At 47.6% G+C, this 18,159-nt stretch overlaps 1 protein-coding gene across 1 annotated transcript in view; it reads left to right on the forward strand.

The window, feature by feature from the left end:
- The window catches only part of FER1L5 (fer-1 like family member 5), a 47,245-nt gene that overhangs the window by 9,639 nt on the left and 19,447 nt on the right, over positions 1–18,159 (forward strand). The window contains exons 9-19 of the mRNA XM_045162410.1: positions 64–114; positions 3,168–3,198; positions 3,741–3,856; positions 4,072–4,195; positions 4,605–4,657; positions 6,140–6,208; positions 9,490–9,533; positions 9,627–9,709; positions 9,788–9,882; positions 11,107–11,235; positions 14,173–14,350. Coding sequence (XP_045018345.1) covers positions 64–114; positions 3,168–3,198; positions 3,741–3,856; positions 4,072–4,195; positions 4,605–4,657; positions 6,140–6,208; positions 9,490–9,533; positions 9,627–9,709; positions 9,788–9,882; positions 11,107–11,235; positions 14,173–14,350 — 973 coding nt within the window. The remainder of the gene's footprint in view (positions 1–63; positions 115–3,167; positions 3,199–3,740; positions 3,857–4,071; positions 4,196–4,604; positions 4,658–6,139; positions 6,209–9,489; positions 9,534–9,626; positions 9,710–9,787; positions 9,883–11,106; positions 11,236–14,172; positions 14,351–18,159) is intronic.

Genomic DNA, 18,159 nt, shown 5'->3' on the forward strand with positions numbered 1-18,159 from the left:
CCTCCCATGGGGTTCGGGAAATCAGGGTTGTAAATAACAAATCTTTCTGGGAACTCCCTGCAGGTGATGAATTCCTCAGTGATGAGATTCAACGCAGAGATCGGGAGATTCCAAGTGAGCACTGGATGGAGGAGGAGGTTTGGTGAAATAGTTACAGAGACCCACCCAGGGCTACTTGCTCCAGGCTAGGGAAAAGGACTTGGATTTTCATGCAGGAAGATCCAGCTGTGGATCCACCTACCCACTGGATGATTTAGACAAGTTATTCGGAGCCTCTACTTGCTCATCTGTAAAATGGGGATAATAACATACCCACAGGATTTTTGTGAGGATTAAAGTATGTAACATTTATGAGAATGCTGGGTTCCACCTTGATTCCCCCACACTTTGAATATTTATGGACACAGCTCACATCTCTGTCTCCTGAAAATGGAAACAGAGGATCCAAAAGGTCAACCAGTTGTTGGAAAACCTGGAGAAAGACTGCCCCTGAGGACAGAGTGAAAAGATTTGCTTTGGGAAAGATCCAGGTTGAGAAATGAGGAACGTTCACTCAATCATGAAGGGCTAACCAAAAGGTAGGGTTGCCAGGTTAAATCCAGGAGGCCCTGGAAATTTTTAATCTTAAACAACAGGTACTTTTTAAATGTAAGTATGTCCCCAGTATTTCATGGCTCTTCATGAAATATTGCTGGGGACCTATGTTTACTAAAAAAAAGGTCATTATTTATCTGTATTCCTAATTTAAACTGGCATCTGTATTTTTATTTACTAAATCTGGCAACTCTTGGGAAAGGGCCCTACCCTTGGGAAAGGCAAATTTAGGACAAGTCAAAGGAAGGTTTCTTTCTCACAACTTGTAATAAGCATGTGAGTGTTCATAACCTGCCCCTCCCGCAACTAACTCTCAAAGAAGCAGCACAGGCCTAGGAATTAAGAGATTCTGGAATGGTTGGGGATCTCTGAGTTGGGCAGATCTCCTGGAGTAGAAAATGGCAACCCACTCCAGTACTCTTGCCTGGAGAATCCCATGAACAACAGAGCCTGGTGGGCTACAGTCCATGGGGTTGCAGAGAGTCTGATATGACTGATTTAAAATTGATGGCCCGAAACTGCAATTGCTTTGTATCAACCTAAATATTTTGAATCAAATCTCAGACATATCATTTTACTTTAAAATATTTCATTACCTATTTCAAAAACATACAGACCTTATTAAGCATAATTAAATATAATGACAACATCTAAACACCTTTATAATTCCTGGCTAGCACTAAATATCTAGTCAGTGTTCAAATATCCCTAATTGTCTCATGAATTCCTTCTACAGTTTATTCAAATCAGGATCCAAACCGAGTGCGCATATTGCAGTTGATCAAAATGCATTTTTAGGTGTATTTTATTCAGTTGATCCTGCACCCTAGTTTTCTTTGCATTTCTTTTTCTTTTTTTTCATATTTATTTATTCAGCTGCCTTAGGTCTCAGTTTTGGCACTCAGGATGTTCATTGTGTCGTGCAAGCACTTTCAGAGTAGCTTGCAGACTCTGTCGTGATATGAGGGCTCAGTAATTGTGGCTCATGGGCTTGGTTGCCCCACAGCACATGGGATCTTTGTTCCCCCACGAGGGACCGAACCTGTGTTCCCTGTATGGTAAGGTGGATTCTTAAGCACTGGACCACTAGGGAAGTCTGGCCATTTATTTCTTGAAGCAACTGGATAGTTTGTTCCGCAGAGTTTTCCCTCAGTCTGGATTTTGCTGACTGTGCCTCCAGCGGCTCACATCTCAGGATCCTCCGCCCAGGTGCTTGCTGTCTGAGGCTGGATCAGACTTAGGCCAATTATTCGTCAAGATGACGTCACCGACAGGCACAGAATGACTGCCGGTCTCTTTCTTTGTTGTTAACAGCTATTGATGATCACTGCCTAGATCTATTGCCCATTCGAGGTGAATAAGTTTTGTTTTGGTTTGTTTTCTTCCAGCTTTATTGAGTGGAGAAGGCAATGGCACCCCACTCCAGTACTCTTGCCTGGAGAATCCCATGGACGGAGGAGCCTGGTGGGCTGCAGTCCATGGGGTCGCTAAGAGTCGGACACGACTGAGCAACTTCACTTTCACTTTTCACTTTCATGCATTGGAGAAGGAAATGGCAACCCACTCCAGTGTTCTTGCCTGGAGAATCCTAGGGACGGGGGAGCCTGGTGGGCTGCCGTCTCTGGGGTCGCACAGAGTCGGACATGACTGAAGTGACTTAGCAGCAGCAGCAGCTTTATTGAGATATAATTGACATACAATGATATATAAGCATTTTAAATGTATAATTTGATACATTTTCAAATGTGTATTTGAAACCATTATCACAATCAAGATGATGAGCATAGAGACTTCCCTGGCGGTCCACTGGTTAAGACTCTGCACTTCCACCGCAGGGAACACAGGTTAGATCCCTAGTTGGAGAGCTAGGATTCCACATGCTTCAAAAAACCAAAACCAAAACTGAAGCAGTGTTGTTACAAATTCAATAAAGACCTTAAAAATGGTCCACATCAAAACAAGCAAACAGAACACCTATCTCCAGGGAAAGAGGAAAACCCACAGTCTGTTGGCCAGCTCCTCAGTCGTCCTCTTCCCCAGGGTGGGATAAACACTTTCCTCCACAGGCGTAGGGAAGGACAAGGCTGTGTTTGTCAGCGTGCTGGTGGTGGTCAGGGTCCTTTCAACCCAAACCTCCTTACTTACTAGTTGTAAGACTTTGGGCTCTTGGCTCAAACTCAACATTTGCCTCTGTAGAGTGGAGATTACAGTGGGCCAACTTCCAGGTTGCTGTAAAGATGAAAGGAGCCAGGGCGGGACAAGCCCATGAGAGCCGACTCATTGGAAAAGACCCTGATGCTGGGAAAGACTGAGGGCAAGAGGAGAAGGGGGTGGCAGAGGATGAGATGGTTAGATAGCTTCACTGCCTCAATGGACATGAGTTTGAGCAAACTTCGGGAGATAGTGAAGGACCCGGAAGCCTGGCGTGCTGCAGTTCATGGGGTCACAAACTGTCAGACACAACTTAGCAATGTGACAACAGCAAAGTACATGAATTGTCATCAAGCTGGTTGGTTATTACAAATCTTGGCTGGAGATCCTAACTAGTCCTTTCTCTACTCCTGTGTTTTCAGACAGATATTGGGTTCATCTACAACTGTCCAGGTAGGTAACCACTGTTGGAAATGTGAGTGTCTTCTGAGAAAAAGCAGTCAGGTGCTGAAATCATCTCAAAATTCCTGTGTATTCAACATGGTGGGGGGGAGAGGGTGTGAGTTATTTTCTGTACTTGACAACATTTGACTGTACTTCATGGCTTTTGCTTAATGATACTGTACTTTTATGGCTTCCCCAATGGTTCATCGGGTAAAGAATCCGCCTGCCAATGCAGGAGATGCAGGTTTGATCCCTGGGTTGGGAAGATTCCCTGGAGTAGGAAATGGCTTCCCACTCCAGTATTCTTGCCTGGAAAATCACATGGACAGAGGAGCCTGGCAGGCTACAGTCCATGGCATTGCAAAGAGTTGGACACGACTGAATAACTAAGCACAAAGAAGTGAGTCCCATTTCCCTCTGCCCCTGGGTGGAAACCAGAATATATGAGACACTTTTCCACACACCTGCCCCCACTACAGAAGCAAAGACTGGTTCCAGGGGAGACGGGGGGAACTGGAGGCTGGTCTCCCACGGGCTCCCTGCCTCTCCAGGTCACACACTCCTGAGGAAATGGCTTGGCCTCTGCCAGCCAAACGAACGCAACAGTGGTGTGAGAGGCTACCTGAAAGTCACCATCTGTGCCCTCGGTGTGGGAGACCAGGCACCGGTGAGGCTGCCCCCCACACCTCAGGAGCACTTGTTAGCCCGGCTGCTTCCGTGGGTGACCACCCCCAGCCCGCAAGCAGCCACCGCTCTTCACAGGCTTTCCCTGTTCACTGTGTCGCTTCCAGGCAGCCCATCCCCACCCCAACCAACCAGCCGAATCTGGTGGCCTGTGACCTCCTTGTGACTCTAACCCTATCAGCATTCTGGTCTCTCCAGGTCGACCAAAAACTGATCTATAGGGTTGAGGACACGGACACCCAGATCTTCAAGTCGTCGGTGGTGCCCATCAGCATAGCCTACCTACAGTTCTTCATCTACTGCGCCGAGGACCTCCACCTCAGTCAGTCGGGGCGGGGGCGGGAGCAGCCCTGAGCTTCTCTACCGGGGACCACCTTGGTTTCTCATAGGGCTCCCCAGTTCCATTTTGACCTTAAGATTTGGGGTGGGGGGAGGGGGAGGCTGAAACCCACCGAGAATGGTTTTATGAAGGCGCCTTTAAAATGGGCCACGCGCCCCTGACCTGTACTTAATGCCCATAGTCAAGGTTCCTTGTGCCAGCCCCCACCCCGGTTGTGTGCCAGGACACACAGTGGCACAGGGGAACAGAGCGAAAGTGGGAGGGGTCTGCCCAGGGGGCATGAAACCAAATTATGACAGAGCGTCTTCATTAGGAGGTCCTGTCTCTTCTCCATCTCCTCCTCCTGAAAAAATAATGCTGCCACAGAAATCTTTTAACTTCTTATTCTTAGAGAAACACTACTCTGTGAGTCCTATGTTGGAGGTGGAACTAATTGGGGAAAAGGTAAGCATAAAAACGGTCTGAAGCTTAGAGACATTGGCACCTAGAAAAAAACAGCATGGAGGAAAGGACTGGGTCGGAGCCCAGGACGCCTGGAGTCATATCCCATTTATGAGTGATGAGACTCCATGGGACCAGGGAGGGTCTCTGTGAAGGTGGAGGCCGTGGCTTAGTTGGCCCAGGTCCCAGAGCTGTGCCTAGTGCCTTGAGGGGAGAAGATGCCCACCGAAAACCAAACATTGAAATGCACAGATGAGTGGACCAGTGAATGAGACAACAAGTCCGCAAGTGCACACCACTGAAACTGTCACTGAGCCCCTTGAACCTCAGTCTCTGCATCTAGACATGGGAGGTTCTGGGCAAGAGTAATGTTCCCTGAAGCTCTCTGAGCACATGCTGATGGATGTCATGGGCAAAAAAAAAAGGACCCTGTGTTCCAATTTGGGGAATTCTGGGCTGAAATTAAATAGATTTGTCTCAAGATTCATCGAGCATCATTTCTACCATATCTTACCTATTAGAAGAAGTCATTAAATCTAGCCCAGACACATAGGGAGGGAGATAGTGTCCACCTTTTGAAGGGGAGCATACCAAAGAGAGTGTGGACGTATTTTAAGAGCACCACACTCGGTACTTATTTCCCAGTGAGTGGTTTGGTACTCTGGAAGTAGGTGAGATACTGTTGGCTGGGAGAGGCACACGTATTTTCAGAAATGTTAATATTTCTATATTTTTCTTAGAGTGTATGAAAAAGTTTAACCAGTCCAATTAACCCTCGATTTTACCAACATGATTGCTTAGAATAAGGCTAGGGTTAAAAATAAAGTCAGGTGATACTTTGAAAAGGAGTATGCCATCAATATCATTGTCGCTGACTATTTGTTGGGATTTTAGAATTTCTATAACAAAAGTAACATGTTTGCACTCATGTAATAGAGTTAGTAACCCTCTATTTCGGGGAAGGCAATGGCACCCCACTCCAGTACTCTTGCCTGGAAAATCCCATGGACGGAAGAGCCTGGTAGGCTGCTGTCCCTGGGGTCGTGAAGAGTCGGACACGACTGAGCGACTTCACTTTCACTTTTCACTTTCCTGCATTGGAGAAGGAAATGGCAACCCACTCCAGTGTTCTTGCCTGGAGAATCCCAGGGACGGGGGAGCCTGGTGGGCTTCCATCTATGGGGTGGCACAGAGTCGGACACGACTGAAGCGACTTAGCAGCAGCAGCAGCAGCAACCCTCTATTTAAAAGTTAAATCAATTGAAAGCTGATTTGAGGGAAAATATGAAGGAGTCTGGATCTAGATAGCTACTCAAAGGACTGAAGTTGTAGCTGATGAGAAGTTGTCAAAGTGTCTTTGGACCAGGGACTCCCATGACCAGCTCTGTGCTGCAGACAGGGTCCACCCATAGGCTGGACCAGAAGGGCTGGGAGGTGAGGCCAGTGGAGGGAGGCTGGACTGATATTTCTTTGGGATATTCCCAGCTCAAGACACATGTGCAGACCCAAACCGAGAGCCCGATATGGAACCAGATCCTGACCTTCCGGATTCAGGTATTGCTTTTTCATCACGCTTTCTCTTCCTCACCCCCCCACAAACAGAAGGGGTCTTTGTAAGGGGCATGTGATGGAAGTTAGGGGTGGGAGGGGGCAGGGGGTTCTGCTTTATAGGGAGCATGAGGAAGCCCAGGACATATTACAGTGAACTTTACTTGAAATGAATGGGGGGAATTCCCTTGTGGTCCAGTGGTAAGGACTCCACACTTTCTCTGCTGATGGTCTGGGTTCGATCCCTCATCAGGGAACAAAGATCCTGCAAGTGCAAGCTGTGCTGTGAAGCCAAAAATAAAGGGAAACCAATAAATGACCCAGATGATTTGAACTAATGATCAAGTTCAGGTTAGAAAAAAAGTGAAATGAATGGGCCCTAAGATTGAACTTTCCAGAGAGCTTAAACATGCCCTTTCTCTTAAAAAAAAAAAAAAAAAAAAACACTTTCAAGACCCATTCTAAATTGTACTATGCATTTTCTTATCTTCTAAGCAAAGTGCCCTGAATACAGTTGTATCTCTTTGTTGACGGCTTCAGAGGCCCCACAAGAGCATAGTTATGTACTAGGCTAGTGCAGCGTGGGGCTGTTTGTGACTATATTAAATGGTGTCAGCATGGTGGGGCTTTTAGTCTGATTTCTACAGCTTTCCAGTCCTTCTCAGTCTCCTGTCAGCAGTGTGGATGCCAGTCTTCTCCAAGCCCTGCGAGAGCTTTGACTGACTTTTGACTCCATGCCAGGCTTGTAAAAACTGTGTGTAAAATACGAGTCAGCAATCTGAGAGAGGACTTGAGCACTCTCGTGTGAGTGTGTAGAACTTTGTGTGGCACTCGTTTGGCTGCCCAGAGAGCGTTTCGCTGTCCTTTAACCTTACATTGGAAAAGACCCTGATGCTGGGAAGGATTGAAGGCAGAAGGAGAGAGGGTGGCAGAGGGAACCTGGTGTGCTGCTGTCCATGGGGTCGCAAAGAGTTGGACACCACTTAGCAACTCGACACTACCACCACCAACATATCTTACATTTGTGTGATGTGAAATTAGCAAAGGAGATCCCCTCTTCCTTTCTGTGGACCCTTCTCCCTGCTTCTCCCAGAAACATCTCCATCTATTTCTCTGTGAGTCAGCATTTTTAACTGTTTCTCTCCATCCCTACCTTCTTGGGCGATTTTCTAGACTCTTAAAGGACCTAGTCCTTCCCGCGCCCTTGCTCTCTCCCCCTGTGCTGGCCGTGATGAGGCTCAGGACAGGAACCCTCGGATGCCCTGTGGATGCTCAGGCCTTGCACGTCCTCGCTCATGTTCAGCTTCCTCCGGGCTTGGAAAACAGTGGAGGAGGGGCAGGCCCCCCATCCCTGAAAAGGCCTTCCATGTTTGAAGATGTCCAAATACCCCCAGACTCTCACCCATTTCCTGTAGATGCAGTCTCTCTCTAGAGCTGGGGCTGTTTGGGGGGTGGCCTGACTGTTGCAGGCAGTTCAGTCGCTAAGTTATGTCCAACTCTTTGCAGCCCCATAGACTGTAGCCCACCAGGCTCCTCTCTCCATGGGTTCTCCAGGCAAGAATACTGGAGTGGGCTGCCATGCCCCTCCTCCAGGGGATCTTCCTGACCCAGGGATCGAACCTGGGTCTCCTGCATTGCAGGCAGTCTCCTGCATGGCAGGCGAATTCTTTACCAACTGGACCACCAGAGAAGCCCTTCTGCCTGTCGCCAGCCTTCGGACCTCCCTGTGAAGTGGCAGGATGACCACCTGCACAGTCAGTGGCATCTGAGACCAGCTGGTCAGGGCCCGAGCAAGGCAGGCTGCAGGGGCCACTGCTGACAATGGTCTGTGCCAGTTAGCAGTTCAGGGGCCCCCAGACAAGAGGGGAATCAAAACAAAGAACTGGGAAAGGGGAAGAGAATTCTCAAAGATGGATGAAAATATGGTTCCACCAATTTGTAGGGTTTGGTGCTTTGGAAGACCTGGGTGCCCAAGGGCCCCTTCTCTCCACTTCCAGTGTCCTTCCTTAAGCAGGGTGATCTCTTGGCTTACTAAACAGCTGCTCAGTGGGAAAGCCCTTTCTTTTTATATGTATTTTAATATATTTATTTATTTGTCCACACTGGATCTTAGTTGTGGCATGCAGGATCCAGTACCCTGACCAGGGGTTGAACCTGGGCCCCCTGCATTGGGAGCGTAGAGTCATAGCCACTGGACCACCAGGGAAGTCCATGGAAAGTCCTTTATTTCCCCTGCTCCCCTGACCCTCAGCCACTATGGCAAGGGGCAAAGGACAAGGGGAGCGGAGAACAGAGGACCCCGCAGCCGTGCCCCATGAACAAGGGACGTGTGAGGATGAAGGGCCCACTAGCTCGCCTAGTGGAGCTGAAATCAACCATGTGTCAGAAGCTTGGGTTCCATCCTGGTTCTGTCCCTTTCTGGGCCTCAGTCCCCCTCAGTCAAGAAGGATGGTCGTAGCTTGCTGGGTTATGGCAGAGTGGGCAGGGCTCTGCATGGCACACAAGAACTTCAGGACCTTGGCCTCTATGTGCCTCTGTGTTCCTGTCTGGAAATGGGAATGATTACAGCTCCTGGCTTCTGGAGTTGTTGGGGGTAGAGGTAAGGGTCACTGAGGTGATCCACATAGACTTGCAGGGCAGTCTGGGGACAATGGAAACCCTCCCCAGAGTGGCAGCTATTGTTACTCTCTGAAGAGACAGATGTCCTGCTGTTTAGGGATGAACTGCCAGGGAATTCTGTGCTGGTCCATCAGCTGGAACTCTGTGCTCTCACTGCTTCAGGCCCTGGGTTCAATCCCTGGTTGGGGAACTAAGATCTGACAAGCCACCCTGAGTGGCCAAAAAAAATTTTTTTTAATTTAAATAGTAAATAAAGGTTAACTGCTAAATGTGAGAAAGTCTTTCGAGGCCCGCAACATCCCCGTGAGATGGCTTGGTAAACCTTCCAGACTGAAGGGCCACGTAAGGACTGCAGTCATGGACTCCATGGTTGGGTAGACCCGCATCTCGCGGCTCCTGGAGCTGATGCGATGAGGGACCATTTTGAAGAATGAGAATATAAAATGATCATAGGACACAGTCTGAGGCCTTCCCCAGGCCCTGGCAAAGGGCCTACACAGTGGAGAGCCCCCAGCTAAAGGTCCATAAGCCTCAGTGGTCCCTCTGGGCTCACTGGTAACAGAGCCAAACCTTGACCCAGACTCGGGACTTCCCAACTGCTCCCAGTCTCAGCAAAGACCAGGCCATCTGGGCAGGCACCCACTGCCCCTCTCACTTGCCCTTTGCAGCTTCCCTGCCTCTCCAGCTACATCAAGTTCAGAGTCTTGGACTGGTGAGCAACTGGGTGGAGGCTGGAAGACATACCAGGGAGGAGGAAATCAGAACTGGGCTGGGGACTCCACCTGCAGGGTGTGTTTCTCTCCAGCCCCAGGAACAGGTGCAATGATGAGATCGGGACAGTCAGCCTGTCCCTCAACCAGATCTCGTCCACTGGAGCTGAAATAGAAGGCAAGCAAGCCCCCCGTGCCATGCCTCCTGCACCTCTCCCACCCGAGCCCGCCCTCTCTCACCTCTTTCCCCTTGCAGGAATGTACTCTGGCTTCCTACCCTGCTTTGGCCCCAGCTTCTTGACTCTCCGTGGGGGTAAAAAGGCCCCTTTCAGAATGAAGGAAGAAGACCCTGTAAGCTTCTTATGTCAGCTCTAGGGAATAGTGGAGGTGAAATCAACCATGTGTCAGGCACCAGGGCCTGGGAGATGCCTGGGGAGGCCCAGGCCCTGGTTTCTGTCCATGACACTCCAGTAGAGGACTCGAAGCCTGTACACAAAGGGCCACATAAGCCCGAGGCATGTGCTGTGACCCAAGAAAGGAGCAGATGGAGTGCTCTGGGCATTCACTAAGGAAGGGGCATTGAGACGAGACCTCAGGTAAGAGATTGGGCAGGTGGAAAGGTCATGGGCAGCAAAAGAAACAGCACAGGTAAATGTGGGAAAGCACTGGGTTATTCAACACTGGTGATAAGGGGGGTGGGGGGGGTGGGGGGGTGGATTGGGATTTTGAGATTGATGTATATACACTGCCATGTATGAGATAGGTAACTAATGAAACCCTACTATATAGCACAGGGAACTCTACCCAATGCTTTGTGGTGACCTAAATGGAGAGGAAATCCAAAAAAGGGGGGATATATAGTTTGCCTACAGCATAAACTAACACAATATTGTAACGCAACCATCCTCCAGTAAAAATTTAAAAAAGAGAGAGAGAGGATGGTGGTAAACACCAGAAAGCCAATGGGCAAAAGAAGAGAATGGGGCTGGGAAGGCCTCTGAGTGAGGAAGAGCCTCAGAAACCAGGACCTCAATGCCTTTAGGAGCCTCTCCCACACTCACTCCATCTCTCATCTCTGCTGCTCTTTCCTGGGCCTCATTAGTTTCTACCACAGTCTGGCCTCCCTGATGGGAACAGGGCCGTGGTAGCCTCTAATTGGGAAGGCCAAGGAAGCATTCTAATTGGCCTTCCTAGGTCATGTGTGCTCCCCTTGGACCAATCACTGTTGCCAAGGGGGCAGGGCTTGTCCTGATTGGCCAGCCTGGGATAATTTAATAGTTACCACAGTCCCCTCCAAGCAGAAAGGGTTTACAGGACCAGGGCACTTTTGGTGGGCCTGGAGATAGAATGAATGAAGAGGAAGAGGAGGCCTCAGGTATGGAAGAGGGCTCAGGGCCCAGAGGTTTCCAGGCATGGCCATGACTGGAGTTTCTGGAATTCCTCCCTGGGACTGTGATCAGCCCAAGGCAGAAAGTTACAGAACAACTCTGTCTTTGCTACAGGGGTTTCAGGAAAGACTTTTCCCGCTTTTTTCTCTCATTCCTTTTCCTACTGTTTTCCTTCCTATTACCATAGAATATTCCCAACATTGTCAAGGATGGTTTAGCTTATCGAGGCCGGGTCTTCCTGGAGTTAATCACCCACGTCAAATCCCGTCAAGAAGCTAAGATGAAGGATCTCTCCCTAGATGTGATCAGCGTAGAGGTAACCACAGGAGACAGGTAACCCAGGAAGAAAGACCCCTTCTGCTTGCCTCTAGTCTCCTCTGGGTCTCATCTCTGACATTTCAAGAAGCCCTGGGTCAGGAGTGGAATGCACTTTTTGAATGTATGGGATGTTTCCTCAATCCAGCTGAGTCTTTTTTAAAAGAATTTTTTGGTGTGGACCATTTTTAAAGAGTTTATTGAATTTGTATAATATTACTTCTGTTTTACATTTTGATGTGTTGGCCACAAGGCATGTGGGATCTTAGCTCCCGCTCAGGGGTTGAACCCACACCCCCTGCATGGGAAGGGGAGGTCGTAACCACTGGACCACCAGGGAAGTCCCTCCACCTGAGTCTTTGCTAAGCCCCAGTGGAGGCTTCCTGCTGTGCCAAATCCCAGGAGGTCAGTGGACCCAGTAAAGACAAGGTTTAGATTTAACAGACATGCAATCTAGCTAAGGAGAAATGATGTTCTAAGGAGTCTGCATTTCTTCCTGAAGGCCAAGGAGGACCACTGAGGCAGGAAGGGACAGGAGGAGCCATGTCAGAAATAGATTTGTTGTTGTTCAGCTGCTAAGTTGTATCTGACTCTTTGTGACCCCATGGACTGCAGCATGCCAGGCTTCCCTGTCCATCACTATCTTCTGGAGTTTGCTCAGACTCATGTCCATTGAATCGGTGATGCCACCCAACCATCTCATCCTCTGTTGCCCCCTTCTCCTCCTGCCCTCAGTCTTTCCCAGCGTCAGAGTCTTTTCCAATGAGCTGGCTCTTCCCTTCAGGTGGCCAAAGTACTGGAGCTTCAGCTTCAGTATCAGTCCTTTCAATGAATATTCAGGATTGATTTCCTTTAGAATTGACTGGTCTGATCTCCTTGTAGTCCAAGAGACTCTCGAGAGTCTTCTCCAACACCACATTTCAAAAGCATCAGTTCTTTGGAGCTCAACCTTGTTTATGGTCCAACTCTCACATCTGTACATGACTACTAGAAAAACCATAGTTTTAAATGAAAGCAAAATTGGGCCACCCACTTACTCAGGAGACATGGGGACACAGTCACAGGGGAGGAGAGCTGGAGAGGAGAGAGCAGAGACCCTTTGAAAACAATGGTCAAAGTCACTGACCAACAGGAAAAAGAAGTGAGGCCAATGCCCATCTTCTGCCACAGGTGGGGAGGTGGGGTCAGACATGGGCTCCCTGAAGGGAGAGCAGGTCTAGGGAGATGATTGTGGACTTAAAAAACTATTCAAAACCTAAAAGTTGAGAGTTATATTTTATTCAGTGGAATTTTTAGGACTTCAGGCCCAGGAGGCAGCATCTCAACCCTGAGAGAACTGCTCTGAGGAGGCAAGAGGGAAGCCAGGTCATGTAGAAGTATTACAACAAAGAGCAGGTAGTCTGAACATCAAAAGATCATTGTTAAAGGAAAACCAGACATCTCAAGTTAAGGAATTTAGGTATTTTCTATGTATGGGAAGATGCAAGAGTCTGGCCTCATTCCTTTGATATGCACCTCACCTGTCTGGGGCTGGGATCCGTGTTTTCACATCCTGAGTTTCCTCAGGGTTCACCATGGGGAGTGGCTGCAGTCTGATGGCTGCTAGATGGCAGATAGTCTTTCCTTCCTGAGTTCCCTCAGGGCTCACCAGCTCACCATCAGGGGTGGCAATTACTGATGACTGTGATGTGTTTTGTTTACCAGTATGGCAGGAAATATTCCATTTATCATGATGAATCCCGCCTTTGACCCGTGCTTGTGAGACACCCATGGGGACCAGTCCCTAAGCCTGCTACATATAGACATTTGTCATCAGCACACCAGGATCTACCCAAGATTATGGAGGAATTGCCCTGGGAGTGTAGATGGAACGAAAGGAGAAGGGACCTGAGGTTGGATCCCATTGAGAATCACAGCCTATGAGATTGCAAGGAGAAGGAGGGGGCTTGTAGGGAGATGGAGAAGGAGCTGGCAAAGGGGAGCACTGGGGCAGCCTCTGGAGGGGAGAGTTGCAGAAAGGAGAGAGCAGAACAGTCGGAATGTGGCAGACAGAAAAGCTGAGGACCCAAAAGTGTGTGCTGGTAATGAGGAAGGCACCAGTAGCCTTGGGTCAGGAGAGAAGCCGAAGGCGGGAGGGAGAAGTTATTTATGGTGCGTAGAGGCAAGTCTAGAGAAAGTTGGCTGCAGGGACTTCCCTGGCAGTCCAGTGGTTAGGGCTCTGTGCTTCCATTGCAGGGGGCATGGTTCGATTTCTGGTCCTGATCGGGGAAGTAAAATCTTGCGTGCCATGCAGCACCACCAAAAAAATAAAACTTGCCTCAAAGTTAAAGGAGACAAGATCAGGTCCTAGATAAATAGGGGCTCAGAGGAGAGAGGGAGGGTTATTTATTAAGGCAGGAGAGATTTGAGTTAGTGAACAGAATGGGAGAATGCAAAAGTAGGGCAGTGGTTGGCAACAGAAATGAGAGAGGGGCTCACGTGACAGACAGAGGACCTGAGAAGATGGGCTCATGGTGGGGGGACGGGGCTTGAGAAAAGCCAAGAGCAGATGTGCACGTGTATGCACCCTCTACCACACAGTCCCGCCCACACTCAGTCTCATCCAAGGGAGGTGTTTAGACCAGAAGAAGAGGGGCGGGGTGGGCCAATTCAGAGCCTAGACGGACCAGGAGAAGACCTTCCTGCCTGGCTTCAGGAAGAGAAGACCAGGGCTGGCTGGGTGGAGGGGCCAGGTGATAGAGGCCATGGGAGGAACTTCCCTTGATCAGCCACGTGAGTTGGAGTCAAGGCAGAATTTTGAGAGAGGGCAGGAGTTCAGGAATGGCCTGGCTCACACTGAATGAAAGAAACTGGGCACCTCATGCTTGCCTCCCTGCCTGTCTCTATAGCTTTGTCCATCCCTTGACTCATGCTGGGGATGTTGGGGTTATTGTTTTAGAAGCACCAGAACCGACAGAAGTATGGGCTGTGCGTCATCTTCCTTTCCTGCACCATGATGCCTGACTTTAAGGACCTGATCCAATTTGAAGTCAGCATTGGTCACTATGGAAACAAGATGGACCTGAGTTACAAGCCTCTTGTCTCAACCACACAGTACAGCCCAGCGATATACGATGGTAAGGGTCAGATCCAACTGAAGGGTAGAGAGAAACCACTGCATGTCGGGCTCTGGGTTGGCCCTTTTAAGGTTTTCAGCCCAGGGGACATTCACAGACATTGTTAACCTACATTAGATGTGAGGAAAGTGAGCTTCGAGGAGGTGAAGTCACCTGCCAAACATTACACAGCTCGTAGGTGGTGAATCCATGACAAGAGCTGCAACTGGGTTTTGACTTCAAGCCCTTCTCTACCATGCTTTCCACACCACAACTTCTCAATCCCATCTTCTCTTCTACTACTCTGAACCACCCTCATCCAGCCATGCATGGATTAGTTGTATGGTGTGTGAATTGTATTTCCCCCAAAAGAGCTGCCCACCTTCTATCTATCCATGAATCCACTTTATCCATGCATTCATCCATTCAACTACCAACCATCCACTGTCCCGAATACCCAACCAACCACCCATCCACCCACCCATCTTTTCATCTAATATATGCTCACTGGACACTTTTATTGGGCACTATAAGGTTCCCAAAGTGTGCTCCCTGGGCCAGCAGCATCACCTGGGAACTGATAGAAATGCACATTCTTGGCCTCACCCCAGATCTACAGAATCTGAAAACAGAACAGCAATCTGGGTTTCAACAAGTTGTCCAGGTAAGGGGCGGCATGCTAAAGTTTGAGGACCATGGCTCTAGACACTATCTCATCTTTGTCAGCTTCACCCTCTCATCATGCGAGAGCTTTTCTGTGCATCCCACATGTCTGCCTGTTTTTTTAAGAACAGCTATTTTGGGGGAAATACAATTCACACACCATACAGTTAATCCACGCAAAGTATACAGTTCAACAGTTTTTAGTATATTCACAGAATTGTGCTATGATCACTGTGATTAGTTTTACAACATTTTCTTCAGTCCAAAAAAGAAACCCTGTACCCAGCAGCAGTCATTTGCTATTTCTCCTCTAATTCCCCAACCTTAGGCAACCACTAATCTACTTCCTGTCTTATGTGTGTCCAGCTCTTTGCGACCCCATGGACTGTAGCCTCTGTCCATGGAATTCTCCAGGCAAAGATACTGGAGTGGGTAGCAATTCCCTTCTCCAGGGGATCTTCCCGACCCAGAGATCAAACCTGAGTCTCCCACATTGCAGGAAGATTCTTTACCATCTGAGCCACAAGGGAAGCCCCTCCTCTGGTGCTTCCTATTCTGGACATTTCGTATACATAGAATCAATGTATGGTCCTTGATAACTGCTGCTTTCATTTAGCATAATGCTCTCAGTTCAGTTCAGTTCAGTCACTCAGTCGTGTCCGACTCTTTGCGACCCCATGAATCACAGCACGCCAGTCCTCCCTGTCCATCACCAACTCCCGGAGTTCACTCAGACTCATGTCCATCCAGTCAGTGATGCCATCCAGCCATCTCATCCTCTGTCGTCCCCTTCTCCTCCTGCCCCCAATCCCTCCCAGCATCAGGGTCTTCTCCAATGAGTCACCTCTTCGCATGAGGTGGCCAAAGTATTGGAGTTTCAGCTTTAGCATCAGACTTTCCAATGAACACCCAGGACGGATCTCCTTTAGGATGGACTGGTTGGATCTCCTTGCAGTCCAAGGGACTCTCAAGAGTCTTCTCCAACACCACAGTTCAAAAGCATCAATTCTTCAGCACTCAGCTTTCTTTATAGTCCAACTCTCACATCCATATATGACCAATGGAAAAACCATAGCCTTGACTAGAGGGACCTTTGTTGGCAAAGTAATGTCTCTGCTTTTCAATAGGCTATCTAGGTTGGTCATAACTACATTTTTTAAATTATGAAATATATACAAAAGTATATTAAATGCATATGTGTAGTTTAAAACAAATAATAAAATATGTACCTGTGAAGTCATCACCCAGATTAAAAGGCAGAAAATTTTCTTAGAAAGGAAGAAAATTATCTCAGCATCTTAGAAGTTCTCTGTATGCTCTTCCCAGATCCACTTACCCAAGAAATAACCACAACCCTGAGTCTCATGATAATCACATCCTTGCTTTCCTTCGTTATTTTTACCACCTATGCATGCTACCTTAAAGAGCATACTGTTTTTGCATTTTTATATACATGGAAACTTTCAGTCTGTATTCATCTGTTTTGCATTTTTTCTCAATATTAAATTTTTATATTGGTATGTATAAATGAAGTTCATTTTCATATCTGTGTATATTCCATTGTAAGATTATGCCACAAGTTATGTGGTATATGTAGACATTGAGGTTTTATCTTTTTTCTACAATAATAATGTTGCTGTGAACATTCTTGTACATATCTGTCGGTCACAAGTGTGAGACTTCCTCTAAATTACATACCCAGGAGTGGAAGAGAAATTCAAAGCAAAAGTAATTATATCCAATTACACTCTAATCAGCGTGGCATGAGAGTTCTTATTACTCTGTTTTCTCACCAGGACTTGACCTTGCCTAGCCTTTTCATTCCTGCCAGTCTGATGGGCATATTACAAGATCTTGGTTTACAATTTCCTGATTATAAGTGGAAGTTGAGCAGCTTTTCGTATGTTTACAAACATTTGTCTTTCCTCATCTGTAAAAAGTCTATCGAGATCTTTTATCTATTATCCTCAGTTGTCCAACTCTTTGTGACCCCGTGGACTATATAATCCATGAAATTCTCTAGGCCAGAATACTGGAGTGGGTAGCCTTTCCCTTCTCCAGGGCATCTTCCCCACCCAGGGATCGAACCCAGGTGTCCCGCATTGCAGGCTGATTCTTTACCAGCTGAGCCACAAGGGAAGCCCAGCTATTAACTCTTGGCTCTATTTTTCTTATTGATTTTTACATTATTTTTTCTGAGAATAATCTTTTGTCAGATGTGAGTATGTTCTAAATATCTTCTCTAAGTTTGAAGCTTTTCATTCTCTTAATGGTGGCTTTCTATTTTTTATTGAGGTATTATGAAATATAAGATGCACAGACTTTCGGTGAGTTGGATGAATTTGGGCTCCTTCAAGTTCATTTGGGTTTTTCTGTAACATCTTATGGAAAAACTCAAACTTTTTGACCAGCCCAATACATCCACATACACATCGTGGACAGAAATTTCCATCATCCCACAGAACTGCCACGTGCCTTTTTCCAGTTAATCTCCCCAACCGCTGGGGGCAATCCATGCTTTGCTTTCTATCACTATAGACTTGTTTTGCTTGTTCTGCAACTTCATGTAAATGAGATCATACAGATGGTACCCTTTCTTTTCCTATAGCTTCTTTAGCTCAGCCTAGTATTTTAGGTGGTGGCTCAGTGGCAAAGAATCTGCCTGGCGATGCAGGAGATGCAGGTTCCATCCCTAGTCTGGGAAGATCTCCTGGAAGAGGAGATGGCTACCCACTCCAGTATTCTTGCCTGAGAAATCCCATGGACAGAGAGCCTAGCGGGCTACAGTCCGTGGGGTCACAAGAGAGTCGGACACTACGCAGCGACTAAAAAACAGCAACAAGTGTTTTAAATATTCATCTGTGTGGTTGCATATATCATATTTGGCTCCTTTTTATATCTGATAGCATTCTGTTGTATGCCTATGACAGTTTATCCATTCCCCTGTTTATGGACATCTGGATTGATTCAAGTTTTGGAGTATTATGAGTAAAGCTGCTGTGAACATTCTGGTACAGGTCTTTTGGTGGAAATGAGCTTGCACTTCTCTTGGGTAAATAGCTAGCAATGGAATTGGTTTTAAAATACCTAACATTTTCCCCACGTGGTTGTAGCATTTTACACGCTCACAGCAATGAGTTCCCTGTTCAAAGTCCTTGTCAACCTTT

Source organism: Bubalus bubalis, chromosome 12 (genome assembly GCF_019923935.1).
Source record: "Bubalus bubalis isolate 160015118507 breed Murrah chromosome 12, NDDB_SH_1, whole genome shotgun sequence".
Classification (NCBI taxonomy): domain Eukaryota; kingdom Metazoa; phylum Chordata; class Mammalia; order Artiodactyla; family Bovidae; genus Bubalus; species Bubalus bubalis.